Consider the following 18,511-nt stretch of genomic DNA (forward strand, 5'->3'; position numbering starts at 1 on the left):
ACTGGTACAGAGAATTGAAATATGGGAGTTTTTCTGCAAGCTTGTTGAGAAATCACTTTTTCTACCAAAGATACCATAGTATTTCTTCTGGAGTCAACAATAGGGTGACATGGTGTTCCTAAAATCCTACTTCATACTTTTTGATAAAATACTTTAGACATGTAATCAAATTCATCTCAGTATAAAGGGTGTTTCATTGGGGCTAACTTCATGATACTTTTTCATCTAGTTTTAGACTAATACGTGTGTCTTTATATTCAAGATTTAATACCATGTTTGTTTACTCCACAGGTTATGAGTGCCAGTGAGCCGCCTTAGATAGAAGCATCATCAGCACTTTATTAATGATGGATAGTGAGAATAAACCCGAAAATGACGAGGATGAAAAGATAAACAAAGAAGCACAAGACTTGACAAAGCTTTCATCCCATAATGAAGACGGTGGGCCTGTATCTGATGTGATAGCAAGTTTCCCTGAGAATTCTATGGGCAAAAGAGGTTTTTCAGAATCATCGAACTCTGATAGTGTTGTTATAGGAGAAGACAGAAATAAACATGCTTCCAAACGCAGGAAATTAGATGAGGCAGAGCCCCTTAAATCTGGAAAGCAAGGTATTTGTAGATTAGAAACTTCTGAGAGCTCAGTCACAGAAGAGGGTATTGCATTAGATGAAACAGGGAAGGAGACCTTTCTGAGTGACTGCACAGTTGGAGGCACGTGTCTCCCAAATGCCCTCTCCCCTTCTCGCAATTTTAGCACTATTGATGTTGTTTCTCTGAAAACAGACACTGAAAAAACATCTGCTCAGGAAATGGTTTCCCTTGATCTGGAAAGAGAATCTCCTTTCCCCCCGAAAGAAATTAGTGTTAGTTCTACCATTGGGAATGTAGATACAGTTCTCAAATGCAGCATCTGTGGGCATTTGTTTTCTTCTTGCTCTGACTTGGAAAAACATGCTGAGTCTCACATGCAGCAGCCTAAAGAACATACCTGTTGTCACTGCAGCCACAAAGCAGAGAGCAGCTCAGCGCTACATATGCATATCAAACAAGCACATGGGCCACAGAAGGTCTTTTCTTGTGATCTTTGTGGTTTTCAGTGTTCAGAAGAAAACCTGTTGAATGCACATTATCTTGGCAAAACACATCTCCGTCGTCAGAATCTGGCTGCTCGTGGAGGATTTGTACAGATCTTAACAAAACAACCTTTTCCTAAAAAATCACGTACAATGGCAACAAAAAATGTTCACTCAAAACCAAGAACTTCTAAATCAATAGCAAAGAATAGTGATTCAAAAGGATTACGAAATGTGGGAAGCACGTTTAAAGATTTCAGAGGAAGTATTTCTAAACCAAGTGGTAGTAGCAGTGAGCTTCTTGTTGAAATGATGCCTTCCAGAAATACTTGGTCACAGGAGGTAGAGATTGTTGAAGAACATGTTACTTCCCTTGGTCTAGCTCAGAATCCTGAAAACCAGAGTAAAAAGCTAGACACCTTAGTAACCTCAGAGGGTCTCTTAGAGAAATTGGAATCTACAAAAAATACCCTTCAGGCAGCACACGGTAACAGTGTAACCTCGAGGCCAAGACCCGAGCGAAATATTCTCGTGTTGGGTAATAGCTTTCGTCGACGAAGCAGCACTTTCACCTTGAAGGGCCAGGCAAAGAAAAGGTTTAATCTTTTAGGAATTAAAAGAGGTACAAGTGAAACTCAGAGGATGTATATGAAACACTTGAGAACACAGATGAAAACACACGATGCAGAGTCAGTGCTGAAACACCTGGAAGCGTGCAGCAGTGTGCAGAGAGTGTGTGTGACTACCTCAGAAACCCAGGAGGCAGAGCAGGGCCAGGGGAGTGCCCGTCCTCCGGACTCCGGGCTGCATTCCCTGACAGTGAAGCCAGCTTCTGACTCTCAGACGTTGTGTGCTTGTACAGACTGTGGGCAAGTAGCTACAAATAGGACAGATTTGGAAATCCATGTGAAAAGGTGCCATGCCGGAGAGATGAAATTTTACTGCCGTACTTGTGACTTCTCTAGTATGTCAAGAAGGGACTTAGATGAACATTTGCACAGTAACCAGCATCAGCAAACTGCTTCTGTCCTGAGTTGTCAGTGTTGTTCATTTATATCCTTGGATGAAATAAATCTTAGAGACCACATGAAGGAAAAGCACAATATGCATTTTCTTTGCACCCCTTGTAATCTGTTCTTTTTGTCTGAAAAAGATGTGGAAGAACACAAAGCCACCGAGAAGCATATTAATTCATTGGTTCAACCAAAGACTTTGCAATCATCTAACAGTGATTTGGTTTTCCAGACTTTACCTTTGAGTACTTTAGAATCAGAAAACGCAAAAGAATCTATGGATGACTCAGGAAAAGCATCTCAGGAAGAACCTCTGAAGTCCAGGGTAAGCCATGGTAATGAAGTGAGGCATTCCATTAAGCCTCAGTTTCAGTGTAAGAAGTGTTTTTATAAAACAAGATCTTCTACTGTTCTCACGAGACATATAAAGCTTCGGCATGGTCAAGACTATCATTTTCTTTGTAAAGCTTGTAATCTTTATTCATTGAGCAAAGAAGGAATGGAGAAACACATTAAAAGAAGCAAGCATCTTGAAAATGCTAAGAAAAATAATATTGGCTTAAGCTTTGAAGAATGTATTGAAAGGGTATGTATAGGTGCAAATGATAAAAAAGAAGAGTTTGATGTTTCTGGAAATGGAAGGATTGAAGGCCATATAGGTGTGCAATTACAAGAGCATTCCTATCTTGAGAAGGGCATGCTGGCGTCTGAGGAACTGTCACAGTCTGGTGGTAGCACCAAAGATGATGAATTAGCTTCAACCACTACTCCAAAGAGAGGGAGACCTAAAGGTAACATCTCACGGACGTGTTCACACTGTGGTCTTTTGGCCTCTAGTATTACAAACTTGACTGTTCACATTAGACGAAAACACAGTCACCAGTATAGTTATTTATGCAAAGTGTGTAAGTATTACACTGTAACTAAGGGAGATATGGAACGTCATTGTGCCACCAAGAAACATAAAGGACGGGTAGAAATAGAAGCAAGTGGAAAACACAGTTCAGATATCATCGTTGGCCCTGAAGGGGGTAGCCTTGAAGCTGGTAAAAAGAATGCTGGCTCAGCAGTGACCATGTCAGATGAACATGCTAACAAACCAGCTGAGTCACCCACCTCCGTTTTAGAGAAGCCAGATCGTGGAAACTCAATTGAAGCCGAAGTTGAAAATGTATTTCATTCTCTAGATGGAGAAGTTAACAGCCATCTTCTTGATAAAAAGGAGCAAATATCTTCAGAGCCAGAGGACTTCGCCCAGCCGGGGGATGTGTACTCCCAGAGAGATGTTACAGGCACAGGTGAGAATAAGTGTTTGCACTGTGAGTTTAGTGCTCACTCCTCTGCTTCTCTAGAGCTGCATGTAAAACGGAAACATACAAAAGAGTTTGAGTTTTATTGCATGGCATGCGATTACTACGCGGTGACTCGTCGCGAGATGACCAGGCATGCAGCAACAGAGAAGCACAAAATGAAAAGGCAGTCTTATCTCAACTCTGCTAATGTAGAAGCTGGTTCTGCAGACATGTCCAAAAACATCATTATGCCTGAAGAAGAGCATCAACAAAATTCTGAGGAATTTCAAATAATTTCAGGTCAACCATCTGATACTATTAAATCTAGAAATGCTGCAGATTGCTCTATTTTAAATGAGAATACTAATTTAGATATGTCTAAAGTGCTCTGCGCTGCTGACTCTGTAGAAGTTGAGACTGAAGAAGAATCTAATTTCAATGAAGACCATTCCTTTTGTGAGACTTTCCAACAGGCTCCTGTCAAGGATAAAGTTAGGAAACCCGAGGAGATGATGTCACTTACTATGTCCTCAAACTATGGCTCCCCAAGCAGATTTCAAAATGAAAATTCAGGAAGCTCTGCCTTAAATTGTGAGACAGCAAAGAAAAACCATGAGATATCGAATGATGCAGGTGAGCTGCGTGTCCATTGTGAGGGTGAAGGAGGAAACACAGGAGACGGTGGAGGTGTTGTCCCCCACAGACACCTGTGCCCTGTGACGCTCGATGGGGAGTGCTCGGCTGAAAGCCCTGCACTCGTTGTGACAAGAATAACCAGAGAACAGGGAAATCTGGAGAGCGGGGGTCAGAATAGAGTTGCACGTGGGCATGGTTTGGAAGACTTGAAAGGTGTCCAAGAAGATCCCGTTCTGGAGAATAAGGAAATTCTGATGAATTCACAACATGAAACAGAATTTATTTTGGAGGAGGATGGCCCAGCTTCTGATAGCACAGTTGAAAGTAGTGATGTCTATGAAACTATAATTAGTATTGATGATAAAGGGCAGGCCATGTACAGTTTTGGTCGATTTGACTCCTCCATAATAAGAATAAAGAACCCTGAAGATGGTGAGTTGATAGACCAGTCTGAAGAGGGCTTGATAGCAACGGGAGTGAGAATTAGTGAGCTGCCCTTGAAAGACTGTGCTCAAGGTGTGAAAAAGAAGAAATCTGAGGGCAGTTCCATTGGTGAGTCTACACGAATTCGCTGTGATGATTGTGGCTTCTTAGCAGATGGACTGAGTGGACTGAATGTTCACATAGCCATGAAGCATCCTACAAAAGAGAAGCACTTCCATTGTTTACTCTGTGGAAAGTCGTTCTATACCGAAAGCAACCTTCACCAGCATCTGGCTAGCGCCGGCCACATGAGAAATGAGCAGGCCAGTGTGGAGGAGCTTCCGGAGGGAGGGGCCACCTTTAAATGTGTCAAGTGCACAGAGCCCTTTGATTCTGAACAGAATTTATTTCTACATATTAAAGGACAGCATGAGGAATTGCTGCGGGAGGTGAATAAGTATATAGTGGAAGACACTGAGCAAATCAACCGCGAGAGGGAGGAAAACCAGGGAAACGTCTGCAAGTATTGTGGGAAGATGTGTCGAAGCAGCAACTCGATGGCCTTCCTGGCACACATTCGCACTCATACAGGTATGTAGCTCTGCAGCAAGCCAAGTCAGTGAGGACATGGGGCCATTTGTTCCCATCCAGATATGCAGCCCTACCTGTGGCTGCTCATTGGCTTTCCACCCGGTTCACATTTCACTGCCGTGTGCTGCTCTGCTTGTCTGCAATAAGTCATTGTTGACACTTAACATTTTTAAGGGTAATTAAGCCCTAGTGATTTCAAAGGCAGGTTAGCTGACAAGTTTCTTTTAATTTTGTCAAAAAGCCTAGTCCCTCTGATGCCTTTTAAAAACTGCTGTCTGTTGGCGGCTTTTCAGTTGTTTCTGAGTCCTAATTATTTGATTTTCCAAAGTCTGTATTAAGTGGCACCTTATAATTTCAGAAGACATGTTAAGTGACTTTTAAGGAATGGAATAATCAAATTTTCTTACAATATTAGGGATGTAAAAATATTCATCATTAGATATTTTATATCCAAAAGTGTAACTTCTGGGTAACAAGATTCTACCTTTGTGGATCAAAATTAGTCACCACTTTCCAAAGTTAACATGTGCTGGGGATCTGGTGTTCCTGGAGGTAGCACCTGATTTAGTCTCTGTGCTCTGTCACAGTTAGTGTTCCATTTTAATGTTTAATTTTAGGTGGAAAGTTTTTTAAAAAACATTTTTTTTTGGTGGAAAATGCATAAGCTACTGTTCTAAATTTATGTAAAAATTCACTGCACTGTTTCTGTAAACCTGCCATACATTCTTTATTTTAAATAGACAGCTTTTCTAAATCATTGTGCTCCGCTTAGACAAGTTCTGTCTCCATGGTTGAATTTATGAGTGGATTTGAATAATAAATTCACATTTCAGTGAACATATTTTCATTAAAACTGTAAGGTTTATTTTACTGTACTTTTAAATAATGGCTTATTATTAAAGCTATACTTTAAATTCATACAGTTTTTGAAACTTAGTGCATGGTTACGAGGAAGAAGACAAAAGAGTATGAAGCATTATTACTAGTTTAGGGTGATTAAAGATAGATAAAAGTTTTTCACTGAAGGAAGTAATGGGGCAACCTGCATAAGATTAATGTAAATAAATATAAACATTGTACTTGTGATCCCAAATATTCCTATGCACTGCAGCCATTTTTGGGGAATAAGTCCAAATGCTTATTTGTCTGCACTGTCAGTATCTCTCTCAGTGCCTTGTTGCAGCTTTCTTCCTGAAACGATACAGTTTTAGGAATAAGACTTGTTCACATCCGCAGAAAATATGTACTTTCTTAATATGCCCTCTTAAGGCAGATAAAACTGAATAAAACTAAGAGGAAGATGCTAATGGAGCTCTTTTTAGAATTCTTTATGCAACTGTCTGGTCAAGACATGTTGCTTATAATTGATGTGTCCATTACTTGAATTCTCTTGTAATTATAGTCAATAAGTCTTGTAAATGTGTTAAAGCTCACTAAAAGCATACAAATTCAAGAACAGAGTAAGGCTAATAATTTAAAATAATCAATGTAGGCATTTCAGCACTTAATTTCCCTTGTGTGTTGATAGCTGATCATTCTTAATCCATTAAGATTTATTTAGTCGTTTACAATGCAAAATAGGTTTGCACTGGTCACTTGTGCCATTTGAAAATGTCCACCAGGTTAAGTGCAGAATGTAGTCCATTAGTCTTCCTTGACTATATGTATTAATTGCATTTAAAATCAAGTTAATGTGGATGTGAAAGTGAGGTAACTATCAATATGTGACAAAGTAACCCTACTTATATAAGTTACATCATTGATTGTAACATTTAGTAAAAGTTAGCATAGTTTTTTTTTTTTAAACATCTTGTGTTGGTCTTATCAGGAAGTACATTTTTATTGTGCCTTGAAACACTACCAAGAGCCCTGTTCCTGAGGACACAATACGAGTCTACCATTTCAATTTTGCAAGTCATTTTTTGGGGAAGTTGGTCTCCAGGTTTTAATTCAGGGTTTTTTTCTTGGAGCATCTTAAAATGAATTGCTTTTCACATACTTTGCTTATGTCCATAAAATAGTAATGCAGAGACTGTTATTAATGGTTAACTGGAAAAGAGCTTACTCTTCCAATCCCTGTTTTCATATTTTGTGATTTACTATATGTTTTATATAACCTTTGCTTCCCATCCTTAGCAGGATAAAAGCAGCACTATAAGAAATAAATGAGTTTTGGTTATCAAGCATTGTAGGAAAAAGGATCCTAGAGTCTCCCCGTGTGCATGCTACTACGAAGTAATCAACATGACCAGAAAGGGCAGTCTTCCCTTTCACATTACATTAGCAGGACTAAAAAACTTGGTTTTCATTTCTCCCGCATTGGTCTGTCAAAGCTTTTATTTCATGTAACATGGGCTGCTGTTAAGTACCAGATTGTCTGAAGCCATTCATTTTATGTTTAGAGTGCTCTGGTCACTAATGCCATCTCAAAATGTTCCAGGGAGATACGGAGTGTGTGACTTCACTAAGAAATTCTGAAGTTAGGGCTGGTAGTGTTTGTAGCTCAATACGTGACAAAGGACAGACAGCTCGGTAGGAGAGTTAATCTGTAGACTTTAAGCACAGTGACCACAAAGACTTAACATTGTTCACTGCTTCATCTGTGTCCCACATTAGTTGGCTCTTGGTATATCTTGATGAGTGAATAAATGAATGAGCAGATGAATGAGTGAATGAATGAATGAATGAAGTGTTTGAATGTTTAGGGAGGATTGTGGAATGATGGCTCTAGTTGTTAGATGTTGGGTAATATGCAACTTCCTTCATTCCTTTAAGATCTAAAGGCTTTCATTTGGTATTTTCTCTTTAATGCTAATGGCACATCTGTGTATGCATAGCAATAGTCATGACTGATGGTTGAGGAGCCCTCGTAGGCCTGAGTGAAGACCTGGATTTTAAAGTCTTTGAAATTCTTTCGGTAAAGTAATAAGGTACCACAAAGATAGAGAGCCTCTTTAGTTTTTCCCTTTGAAAAAACCTTATGGACCAAATGAAAACCAAAAAACCTGCTGAGGATAATGCTGTTCCAAGGAATGGAACTGTTGCAAATAATATTGTTTTTAATAATCAAAATGTACCTGAGAGAAATATTTAGAGATCTGCAATTTTACAATTTTGTCTTATAAACACTGTGCCTGCATTCATTTCGGAAAGTACATAGCAAACTTAAAAACAGAAATGTTATTAGTTAGGAAACAAGGAAAAAAGGGCCCTTTTTTTTTTTTTAATGCGGAGAAGTATTACCTCTGCTAGTATTTGAATTTTTATGGCACAGAAAGAAGATGTTAACACAGTCTACTCTGAATATAAGATGTGAAGAATAGTCAAGGCCTCCATGATTCTGGGTGAAGCAGTCAACAAAATAACGCATTTATGTATTGTCAGCATGCTGTGCTGTGATCACTGAGACCTGCAGAAACTAGAGTTTTCCACAAAGGAGCCATGGACAGTAAATTGAACACACCAGAGACCCCACGTCCGTTTCTCTGTGGCATCTGTGCCACAGGAGGAGGAGCTAGTCACATGGCAGGTGCTGTGTGAGCAAAATGAAAACTCAAACCCATGAGACCTTTTACATCCATTCACCAAAATTGTAATACAAATATTGGGAGAGGTTGATCTTCTTTGTTTCGAGTCCTGATATTATTGTTACTTAATAATGTCCTAATTACCCTATTATCTTTAGAGCATTGAAATTTAAAGTGTTGGTAAATTGGTTCTTCACACACCTTACAAAAGTCCCATTATAGAATTCTATGTCTTAGTGAAATGTTCAAAGTAGTGATAGGCTTGGTTTTATCAGAATCATTTAAATAAACTGTATTTTCTAATGTGACTGATAGAATGTGATTGCTGTAAGCTGCAGTCTCAACCTGCTTTTGACATTTAAACATATAAACCTAACTAGATACAACCATTCAGGTGCTAAATATATTTTACATCTACTTCTAACAGCAGAAATGGAAATATTAAGAGATCTGGCTTCATTGTCATTGAACTGTGAAATATTCAACCTTGTCTGCCGGTGCTTAGTACTGTTGACTTTTTTATTTCTGTTGGAAGATTAAAATTAAATGCTTCACTTTTTTTGTCAGCTTTTGGGAATTAAATTGAAATTTAAGACTCTAAAATTTTTTACTGAGTGCTTCAATTTCAACAGAGTATTCTTGGAGGATTTTTTTTTTTTACAAGGACACTGCACAAAGGTTCATTGATCAAATATGATTTATTACAATTTTTTTAATTTGAGCTCTTTTTGTATATTTATTAAAGTTCACATATTTCGTGTTCTATCTAACTATAGTAGAGGGAGTATTTCACCATATAAGTACTGAATATGATATGAAAAATCAGGAAACGTACTGATTTTAAACTGGTTTTTACAATTTTGATTTATTTGAAGATGTATTGGTTAGAAAGTTTGGAAATGGTGTATCTATTTTATGTCTTAAAAGAGCGTTATTTCTCATTAATGTGGATGATTATCTGTTAATATGTTTCAGTTTCAATCTTATCTATTACTGACACTAAGTGTGTAGACTTTGAAATAATCTTATTTTCTCATTTTTGAGTATAGTTTAATCTTAATTCTTTATGAAATGACAACAAATTTTGTATGCTTTTTGTGTTAAAATATTTGTTCTTGAAATTAATAACCAAAATGTCAGTTCTTCCAGTTTGTTTAATCATCATCGATTTTTGACTATAAAAATGACCATAAAAGCATAAAAATTTATCTCCTGTATATTTATAAATTGTGTTATTAAAAATATAGATAAGAATTTGGGACAAATGCCAGGAAAAAACCTGAAATATACCATTGTTTTAATGTGAGTAAATTCAAAGCCGGAGAAATATGAGAAAACAAGGAGGTGGCCACAGAGAAATGTATTTGATGATAAATATGCTTTTAAAAATATCAGCTGCCCTGAGTGCATTTATGTTTTAAAAATGTTTTCTTTGAAGTGTTGAGTGACTTTAAGATGTATTTTTGTGAATTATAAGAAAAATATTTAAAATTATGTAGCTCATCTCATCGACTTAGTACTGCTCAGCAGTCTCACTTTTGAGTTTGAATCTTAGGATTGTTAGTAGAAGTTAGGAAGACTCACTGAAACAAAGTCTTCAGAGTAAAATAATTATGGAATCAGGTCTATTCAAGTTATAAATGAATGCAAGTATTCCATTTTGGGTACAGAAATTCTTAATTAGGTTAAAGGTATGATTTAAGATTTAGTCCTCTTTTCTAAGCTATTGGTGATGTATTATTCAAAATCAAATCATATTTTATGTTAAATTTACTCAGGATCAAAACCATTCAAGTGCAAGATATGCCATTTTGCAACAGCTCAGCTTGGAGATGCCAGAAACCATGTGAAAAGGCACCTTGGGATGAGGGAATACAAGTGTCATGTCTGTGGGTGAGTAAATTGAAGCCATCTCTGCTGCGTGAACCAGGAAGCATGTGCAGGATAGCCATTGTTTCGGAATTCAAAACCGATAGGAGTTAAGAGTGGCTAAAATTATGCATGCGTACCCTCCTTTCCATTGTTATGGTAAATTCCTTAAATACAGTTATGACATTCTTCTCCCACTTCTAATCCTGTACTGAAGATGAGCAATTTTATGGGCTACAAGGTCAATTTGAACCTGTAATCTGTAAATTGACTAAATTATAGGATGTTCATTCACATTGCCAGAGAGAACTATAAATTCCATTTAAAGACATAAAAAAATACATAATATAGCTTTAGGAATGTATATGTATGTTTTTTTTCTTTTGCTGTACTGCTTCAATTTTTATCACAGTAGTAGCTCTTTGGATCCATTGGACTTATTCTATAAGGAAAGCAACAAAAGATTTAATTTCAGATGGCTGGTTACTGATTATTAGAGGGATGATGCTGAAGAGAACTGTTGTTATGCATTTTTGTGTAACTTTATTTCAAAACTTATTTCCTTTTTTAGTTAATGGTTCTTTCTCTGAAGAATCATGTACAGTGTTTAACTGTTATTCAAATGTGTTGCATTGAATAGAAAGTGCTAAGGTGCCTTAATGCAAAACTGATTAATTTAGCAGAAATGTTTAAAAGGTTTTAAAATGCTAGATCATATATGGTATAACATAGGACATTCAGAGGTGGGTTTTAATACCCCGCTTCTGATTAAAAGTCTATTTTAATGCTGTTATGCTAGAGAAATTAATAAGTGCATCATATAAAAATTCTTCATGTGAAACCTGAGAAACTTGCAGTTCTTATGGCTAATTCACAAAATACCACAGGCTCAATTACATTATGCAGCGTGCACATATTATATTAGGTTTTTTTTTTAGTAGAAGATTCTGCTGATTGATAGTACCATGTAAATACGTTTTACGTCAAAAACAAGTTCTGTTATTTGTTGGACAGTACATTTCATCCCAGGATGCAGTTGTGTATTTTGACCCTTAGGATAGTTTTACAAATACCTTTGCAAGCACTTTTATGAACCATGGTCTGTGATATATTCATTGGCGGAATTGATGGTTCAGTGACTTGCAGCTAAAGTAAATGAAGATGACCCTTTGCCCTAAAGTCCCCTGAAGATCAGTGGGAGAATGAGTTTTGTTACTACTGATTTTAGCTGCAAGGGTCAAGTGTCAAATGGTTCATTTGAATTGCTGTAGGTCTTGGAAGTTTAAAAGATATCTCATTTATTGTTTTTACCATATGAGTTATAGGAAAGGAGAAGGCCCTGACTCCAGTGAAAATTTGCTATTAGGTGGCAGTAAGCAGTTTTTCTCTCATTTCTGAGAAATAAGTAAACAATTTTTGCATACTGTTGTCAGTAGAGATCTAATTCCATTTATTTTTTAATTAGGGTTACTAAGACCCTGGAAAGAGAAGAAGAAAGCTTTTCACAGAACAGTTTCGAATGTGTCTGGTATCAAAAAGAATACACAATTGATCGGCATTAGTTGCATAATTTGAACAGTGCCCACCCTGCTCGCTAACTGCTTACCTCATACAACTGAAATATTGTATGAGTAGTTCATATATTTGATCCTGGAGATACAGAATTGTAAATGATTATACATATATCGAGTTTTATACTGTCTTCAGAGAGAGAGCTATGTGTATGTGTGCATATGTAGAACAAGCATTCTAGAGTCCAGAATTGTATTTTTTAGAATTATGACAGCATTGAATTTCATCAGACTAGGAAATAATAGTTCTCTTTGTATTTTTACAATGAAATTTGATTTAAAAGTTAGGTAGCAATAATTTTAACAGTGACGCTGAGAGTTCTGAAGAATTGCAGTAAACTGAAGAGTACTTATTGATCTTTGTAGTTGGAACAGAATGGTAGTGAATTAGGTACCCTTCAGTGTTGCAGAAAAAGTATCATAGGTTGTTCCCTATTTCATGTGTTTCAAAGGGATAGGGCAGTGTGTAGGTTAAAAATTAAAGTAAAAAACATAAAAAAGTGCAAGGATTGGTTATCAGATTACTGGCACTAGAGAGTATTTATACATTGACATCACTGACAAAGTCAATTCATTATCATTGATGGCTAAATAATCTTAGAAATGCTCAGTGGACCTATTAGTTCCTGAACATAAGCAGCTCATGCTGCATTTCTTCATTAGCTTTAATCGCTATAAATTTTACCTTTTACAAAATCATGCTTTAAAAGGTGAAGCGATCTTTCAGGAACATTAACTCTATAATTTTGTCACAGACAGAAGGTCCTGCATTATGTTTTCTTTTCCTTAGTAGTTAATATCTTAGTCTCTGCCTTTTAGAATTTTCTTAATGATCTCTTCATTATTTGAGTTTTAAGGAGTTATTTCTCAAATAGTCTTGATTAATAATATAAAAAAATTGGGCAGTCACATTTTTAAAGTGAAATTATTACTCAGAATACTGTACTCTTTTTCTTAGTAACCTCTTGGTTTTCTTGAAGAAGAAAACTAATATTTTATGGTGAAATTGATGGAAACAACAAACAGTATTGAGCTCAATATTAATGTCTCAGATTATTTGTAATTGACCTCTTTTTCAGATCTTTATATTAGATGATTTTGGATGCTCATCAACTGCACGTTTTGTGTTTTTCATTAACACGTAGTTTTAGGGTTGTGACAAAAACTGCCTTTTAAACTTTTGTATAAGTTGTATGAACCTAGACTGATTTTCTTTGAATCTTCAGGATCAGTTTTAAGATACCATTACCCCCTTTTGCCCTGCCCCATTGGCAAATCTTAACTACCGTATATCTTGGGTTTAAGTTAGTTTGACAGAAGAAGCTGAATGTATTAGATGCCTAATTCCTATTAGGTCGTTAGGATTAAGAGTTCAGAATTTAAGTTTTGTGTACTCAAGGTTTACCTGCTCATGTCATGGTAAAAATCTCAAAAATGTATTGCTTTGTACATCATGTTTTAAGTACATGTTATGGATAACTTCACGTTAAGAGCCATTTATTTTACTTTCACTTTTGGGGGAATCTTTTTTTTTTTTTTGAAAAGTTGAGTTTCTTACTTGTTAAAAATATCCAAATGTGATCGAGAGAGGAATTTTATAGAATATAGGTATGTTTATATTTAGGCACTTCATGGATAGTTAACATGAAAATCTGTTATGACTCTGACATAGGGCTTAGTGAGAGAGAAAGTAAGAAATAATAGAAACTATACCTATTTTTTATAGTTAATGCTTTTATTTAATAATTTTGTGTTTAGAAAATAGGCCAAATGCATATTTTTATTACGTCCATGATCTTTACCTTTATTTCTTTCAGTAGTCAAAAACGTAAAAATCTCGATGACTTACAAAAGTTATTTTAGGCACCATGTCTTGTTAAATTCTTTTAAGTTTATTTTATTCTCTATGTACATATAAGGTAGTATACCTGGTACTCTAAATAGTATTTATGCAGTGCATTGTGGTCTAATAAATAGCCTTGATTAACTTTTATCTCACTTGTTGATTTCCATAGCTTTGTGGATTGCTTACCTTATCCTTATTATCCCCATTTTACTGATGGGAAACTTAATATTCAAAATGTTTTCAGTGATGTACTTAAATTAATTAGTAATGGTAGACCACTCTTTCTTCCTTTTAACTATTTCTTTTCTATATTTCTCCACTTTTTGTAATATCTGTTTTTGTTCCTGACTTTAGTTTGTACTTTTTTTTTCTCTCTAGGTTGTTTTCACTGCATGTAGGAAATGTAACTTATCTACTTTCTCCTACCATCCACTTTTATTTTCTGCTTTTGCCCACATTTACATTTTTTTAAAAAATTGCTTACACATTGCTTTACTTTCATATTCTGATATTGTCTCTCTCTCTGTCTCTCCCCAATACTTTCCCTGTTTTATGTTTCCCACTTATTAAGTGTTGTTTTAAATAATTTTATTTTTTCCCACTCATTCATGTGTTGATAATTTATTGCATTTACTTGTGGGTTACAAACTGAACATATTTGTATAATAGCAGGAGGTAAGTGTCTAAAAGTATAAAGATTATATCATCCCATTAAGGTGAGAGGGATATAATTGATAAACCAGGGTTATTTTTGTTCTGCAGTGTTAGTTTTTTTTAAAGAGTTGTAGAAAACTAATAATTGGCCTGTGATTTCAGTAAACCTAAGAAATGATAACCAAGTTTGATATGCCATTATTGAGAAGTGCAGACCCTGCTGTGCATGATTTAGGAGTTGCATTGTTTAGTGATTGATTTACCTAAGTCTCGTCTTGATTCTTGTGTATGGAGTTAAATAGTTGAAATGAATTTACCTAATCAGGAGAGAATAAGGGCATTTTCTAAATCTGTGACATCTGGGTTCATGAAAAGATTCCAGACATTTTAAAATTGTGTATTAATGTGCTTATGAACTGTTTATTCCTAGTTGGTTTAAGAAATCTTAAATAGAAAGTTACTAATGCAGTAAAACTCTTTGTGTGTGTGTGTGTGTGTGTGTGTGTGTGGCATTACCTAGTTTTTGTGCATTAGAAGGGATCTCTATGTAGATGATTATAATGTCACTTTCTGACCTTTGCAGCTTGAATAATTGTAAATCATTGCTTCATAACGTGTCAGAGAATGTCTGTACTAGGCAATTAAATGGCAGAATATAATAGACCAAATTATTGCCTGTCATGTTTTCAACAACACAGTTAGTATTTGAGTTACACTTAATCATTACGTGCATTAGCAACTTCATTGGAATCCAGCTTCAGGCTGAGCATGAAATACATTACATTATTTAAACCTCTAATGGTACAAGTCATTTATTTGTGTTGAAGTGTACAACATGCAGAGTTTCATAAAGCAAGGAACACTTGAGAGCTTAATTTATCCAAATCAAAGTCTAAATGCAGATAAACACAAGTGGCAAAAATTAGTAATTTTTATAGGCTGGAAATATTTAAAAATACATGGTTGTGGGTAATTGTAGGCAGCAGGAATAAATTAAAATCACTATTTTTAGTCTGCTGTGAGAACTAAAGCTGCGTATACCTAAATCATTAAAAGCACCATGGAATTGCATTTTTAGCTGAACAATTAGTTACACCCATCATATCTACAGATATATCCAAATAAAATAAGTATTTGGTTTAGCTGGTTGTTTTGGTTAAAGAGATATAGATAGGAAATGTTTATTCTATAATGTGGCATGAATTATGCTTATAACAGTATAAAGTGCAACATCTCTCAGTTTTGTAAAAAATATTTAGATTAACATTAAAATGCTCTCCCATTGTAAATGGTACGTTATATATTTTATCCATATAATATTTTAATATTTTTTGTTGAATATTTTTGTCTTTAGCTTGAAATTTTAAAAATGCTATGTGATGATTGCTGTCTCTCTACCTCAGTTAGGAACAAAAAATTAACATTATTTGTGTATTCCTCTGATGTTAGAATCCTTGAGATACCTTTTACGTAGTGAATGAACATTTACGATTTTTAAAACTGTACAAATGACTTTATTATGGGAAAGCCTAAGAGTGATCTTGGTTATACTATTCACATATAAAACTTGTTTTCTCAGATATCATCCTCGTGTATTTTCCAGTGAACTGTTTGGTGAAGCCGGGAGAGTGCTGGGGTGTTAGGACAGCAGAGTGGAAACTGAGGCAGCCCCCAGCTCCTCCTCACAGGGGAAGGACAGCTCTTGTCTCCATTATATCCTGGTTTCTTTTTCTGTGGTAGTGGTTTTTAAAATTTTTGCCACAGAAGGGTGGGGTCGTAGATGTATTCCATGGCCAGTAAGTATGATCAACCTATAACAAAATAGAAATAAACTAAATATTATCATTTCTTGGTGTAGTAGTTGAAAACATTGGCTTCTGTGTCTAAAGTCTTTTCCAGTGAAACAATCATGTTCTAGTGACTTAACTCGTTGCTTCTTCTTTTTTTTTTTTTTTTTTTTTTAAAGTGGCTTCCTTGTGATTTTAAAATGCAATTGTGATGGCTGGATGTGGTGGCTCATGCCTGTAATCCCAGCACTTTGGGAGGCTGAGGTGGGAGAATTGCTTGAGCCCAGGAATTTGAGATCAGCCTGAGCAACATAGGGAGACCCTGTCTTTACAAAAGATAAAAATAATTAGCTGTGTGTGGTGGTGCATTTCTGTAGTTCCAGCTATTTGAGGGGCTGCAGAGGGAAGCTCTTCCGAGCCCAGGAGTTTGAGGCTCCAGTGAGCTATGATGGTGCCACTGCCCTCCAGCCTGGGCAACAGAGCGGGACCCCGTCTCTAAAAAAAAATCTTCTTGTAGAGTCTCAGGATTCTGTAACCTTCCTGATCCCCACAGTAGAATATTAGGTGGGTAGCCATTCTCCTGATTTCCTTTGCCTGTTCCGTAATTTTTTTTCTTGTTAACCTTCCTCTCCCTGTTCTGTTTCTTACAGTCCTTTACTTTGTGGGTGCTTTTGCTGTTTCTTTTCACAAGAGCTGGATGAGAAGGAGGTATGAGAAATGCAGATAGAAGGGAAGCATAACTGTTGATTTATTATTTGTTTATTATTTCTCATTTGGCAGATCCTCGTGTTTTCTTTTTTGTGTGTGGGCATGGTGACAAGGTGGTGCCCGGGCTGTCTGTGTTGCGGAAGCCACTCTAGGAGAAGGAGCAAGGCCGAGTGAGAACACAAGGCTGGGAGGACGAGCTCTGAGGAACAGAAGGAAAATCTTTTCTCACAGGAGGGTGATCTTTGAGTTGGGTCTTAAAGGATGAGGGGCCATTCACAAGGCACATTTGGACGTTTTTAACAGAGCGAACATGAGGGGAAGTGCAGAGATTTGGAAGAGCACTGCAGGCAATTTCTGAAGTGTATGTGACTAACTGGGGGAAGTGAGGATTAAACAAACACCTGTTGGATGTCAGTATCTGCCAGCACTGTGTTAGTCTTTAGGGTTAAAAAGGTCAAAACGACACCTGCCTCAAATGGAGAAAGCTTAGGTCAAGAAATGCCAAGTCTCCCTAGCTGCTTCAGAAAACACTTCCTTGGGCTGGTAACATTTGATATGCAGCAAGTGGAAGTTAGGCAGATTAGCAGGGGCAGCCCATTCCAGGCGGGGGTTGCAGCAGGATCAACCATGGCGTGCGGGATGTGCACGAACTACAGGGCAGTCAAGACTTCTGGAGGCTGGATTGTGAAGCCAGGTGGACAGTTCCAGGGACAATTGGGTGAGGTGGGCAGGGGTCAGGTCACAGAGCTGGGCCATGCTGAGGTGTTGAATGCTGGCCTTTCCCTCTGCTTTCCATCACTCGTTTTTTCGCTTGTCTTTCTTCCTAGTTTTCTGGACTGTGTGTAGGCAGTGAAGAGAGAAGTGGAAAGCCTGGTGGGAAGTGAGTTACTGCTTCAGAATCAAGGGGCATGGGAATTGGTCAGGGAGAATTATTTTAAGAGAATTTCACTATTTATAATTTTAATTAAAGGTGCTATGGATTTTGGACAATTGTAATGAAAACAGGTTGATAACTGATCCATATAACTGAATGCAGCATAGTTCCAAATAATAATTAAGAGGACATATGCAGTTACGTAGCCGTGCTACCTATGTCCACATGTAACTAATACCATGGTACCAGATGCTGTAATTGTTTCCATACTTGATCCTCTGGATGGGCAATGTCAGTTGGGACAGGAAACCATTAATTTTTAAAAAGTATGTACTGTGTAGTAATCTACTTACTTTCCTACATCTTAGTCCTGTGGTACTTGTCTTGTTTCTAATCGCTTCTGTGGTCTGTGTTTCTGGAGTGTTCTCCCTCCGCACCCTTGATCCCCTGTCACTTTTCTTCTGAGACCCTGTCTCCTCTTTCCCCTGCCTTAGCATTAGTATACCAAAGTCTGTTGTCTAAGTAGCAAAGTACTGAGAAATAGCAGTTCCAAGCACTGTAGAATATGCTACTATCTAGATATACAAATTTTTAGAAAGTTATTTTTGGTTTGCTATTTCCACTCAATTTAAAAAAGTCCTATT

General features: G+C 36.7%; 1 protein-coding gene across 1 annotated transcript in view; it reads left to right on the forward strand.

The window, feature by feature from the left end:
* Window positions 1-18,511, forward strand: part of ZNF407 (zinc finger protein 407) — a 472,024-nt gene that overhangs the window by 33,867 nt on the left and 419,646 nt on the right. The window contains exons 2-3 of the mRNA XM_003827299.4: window positions 292-5,031; window positions 10,337-10,451. Of these exons, the coding sequence (XP_003827347.3) occupies window positions 345-5,031; window positions 10,337-10,451 (4,802 nt within the window). The 5' untranslated portion in view covers window positions 292-344. The remainder of the gene's footprint in view (window positions 1-291; window positions 5,032-10,336; window positions 10,452-18,511) is intronic.

This window comes from Pan paniscus, chromosome 17 (assembly GCF_029289425.2).
Source record: "Pan paniscus chromosome 17, NHGRI_mPanPan1-v2.0_pri, whole genome shotgun sequence".
NCBI lineage: Eukaryota > Metazoa > Chordata > Mammalia > Primates > Hominidae > Pan > Pan paniscus.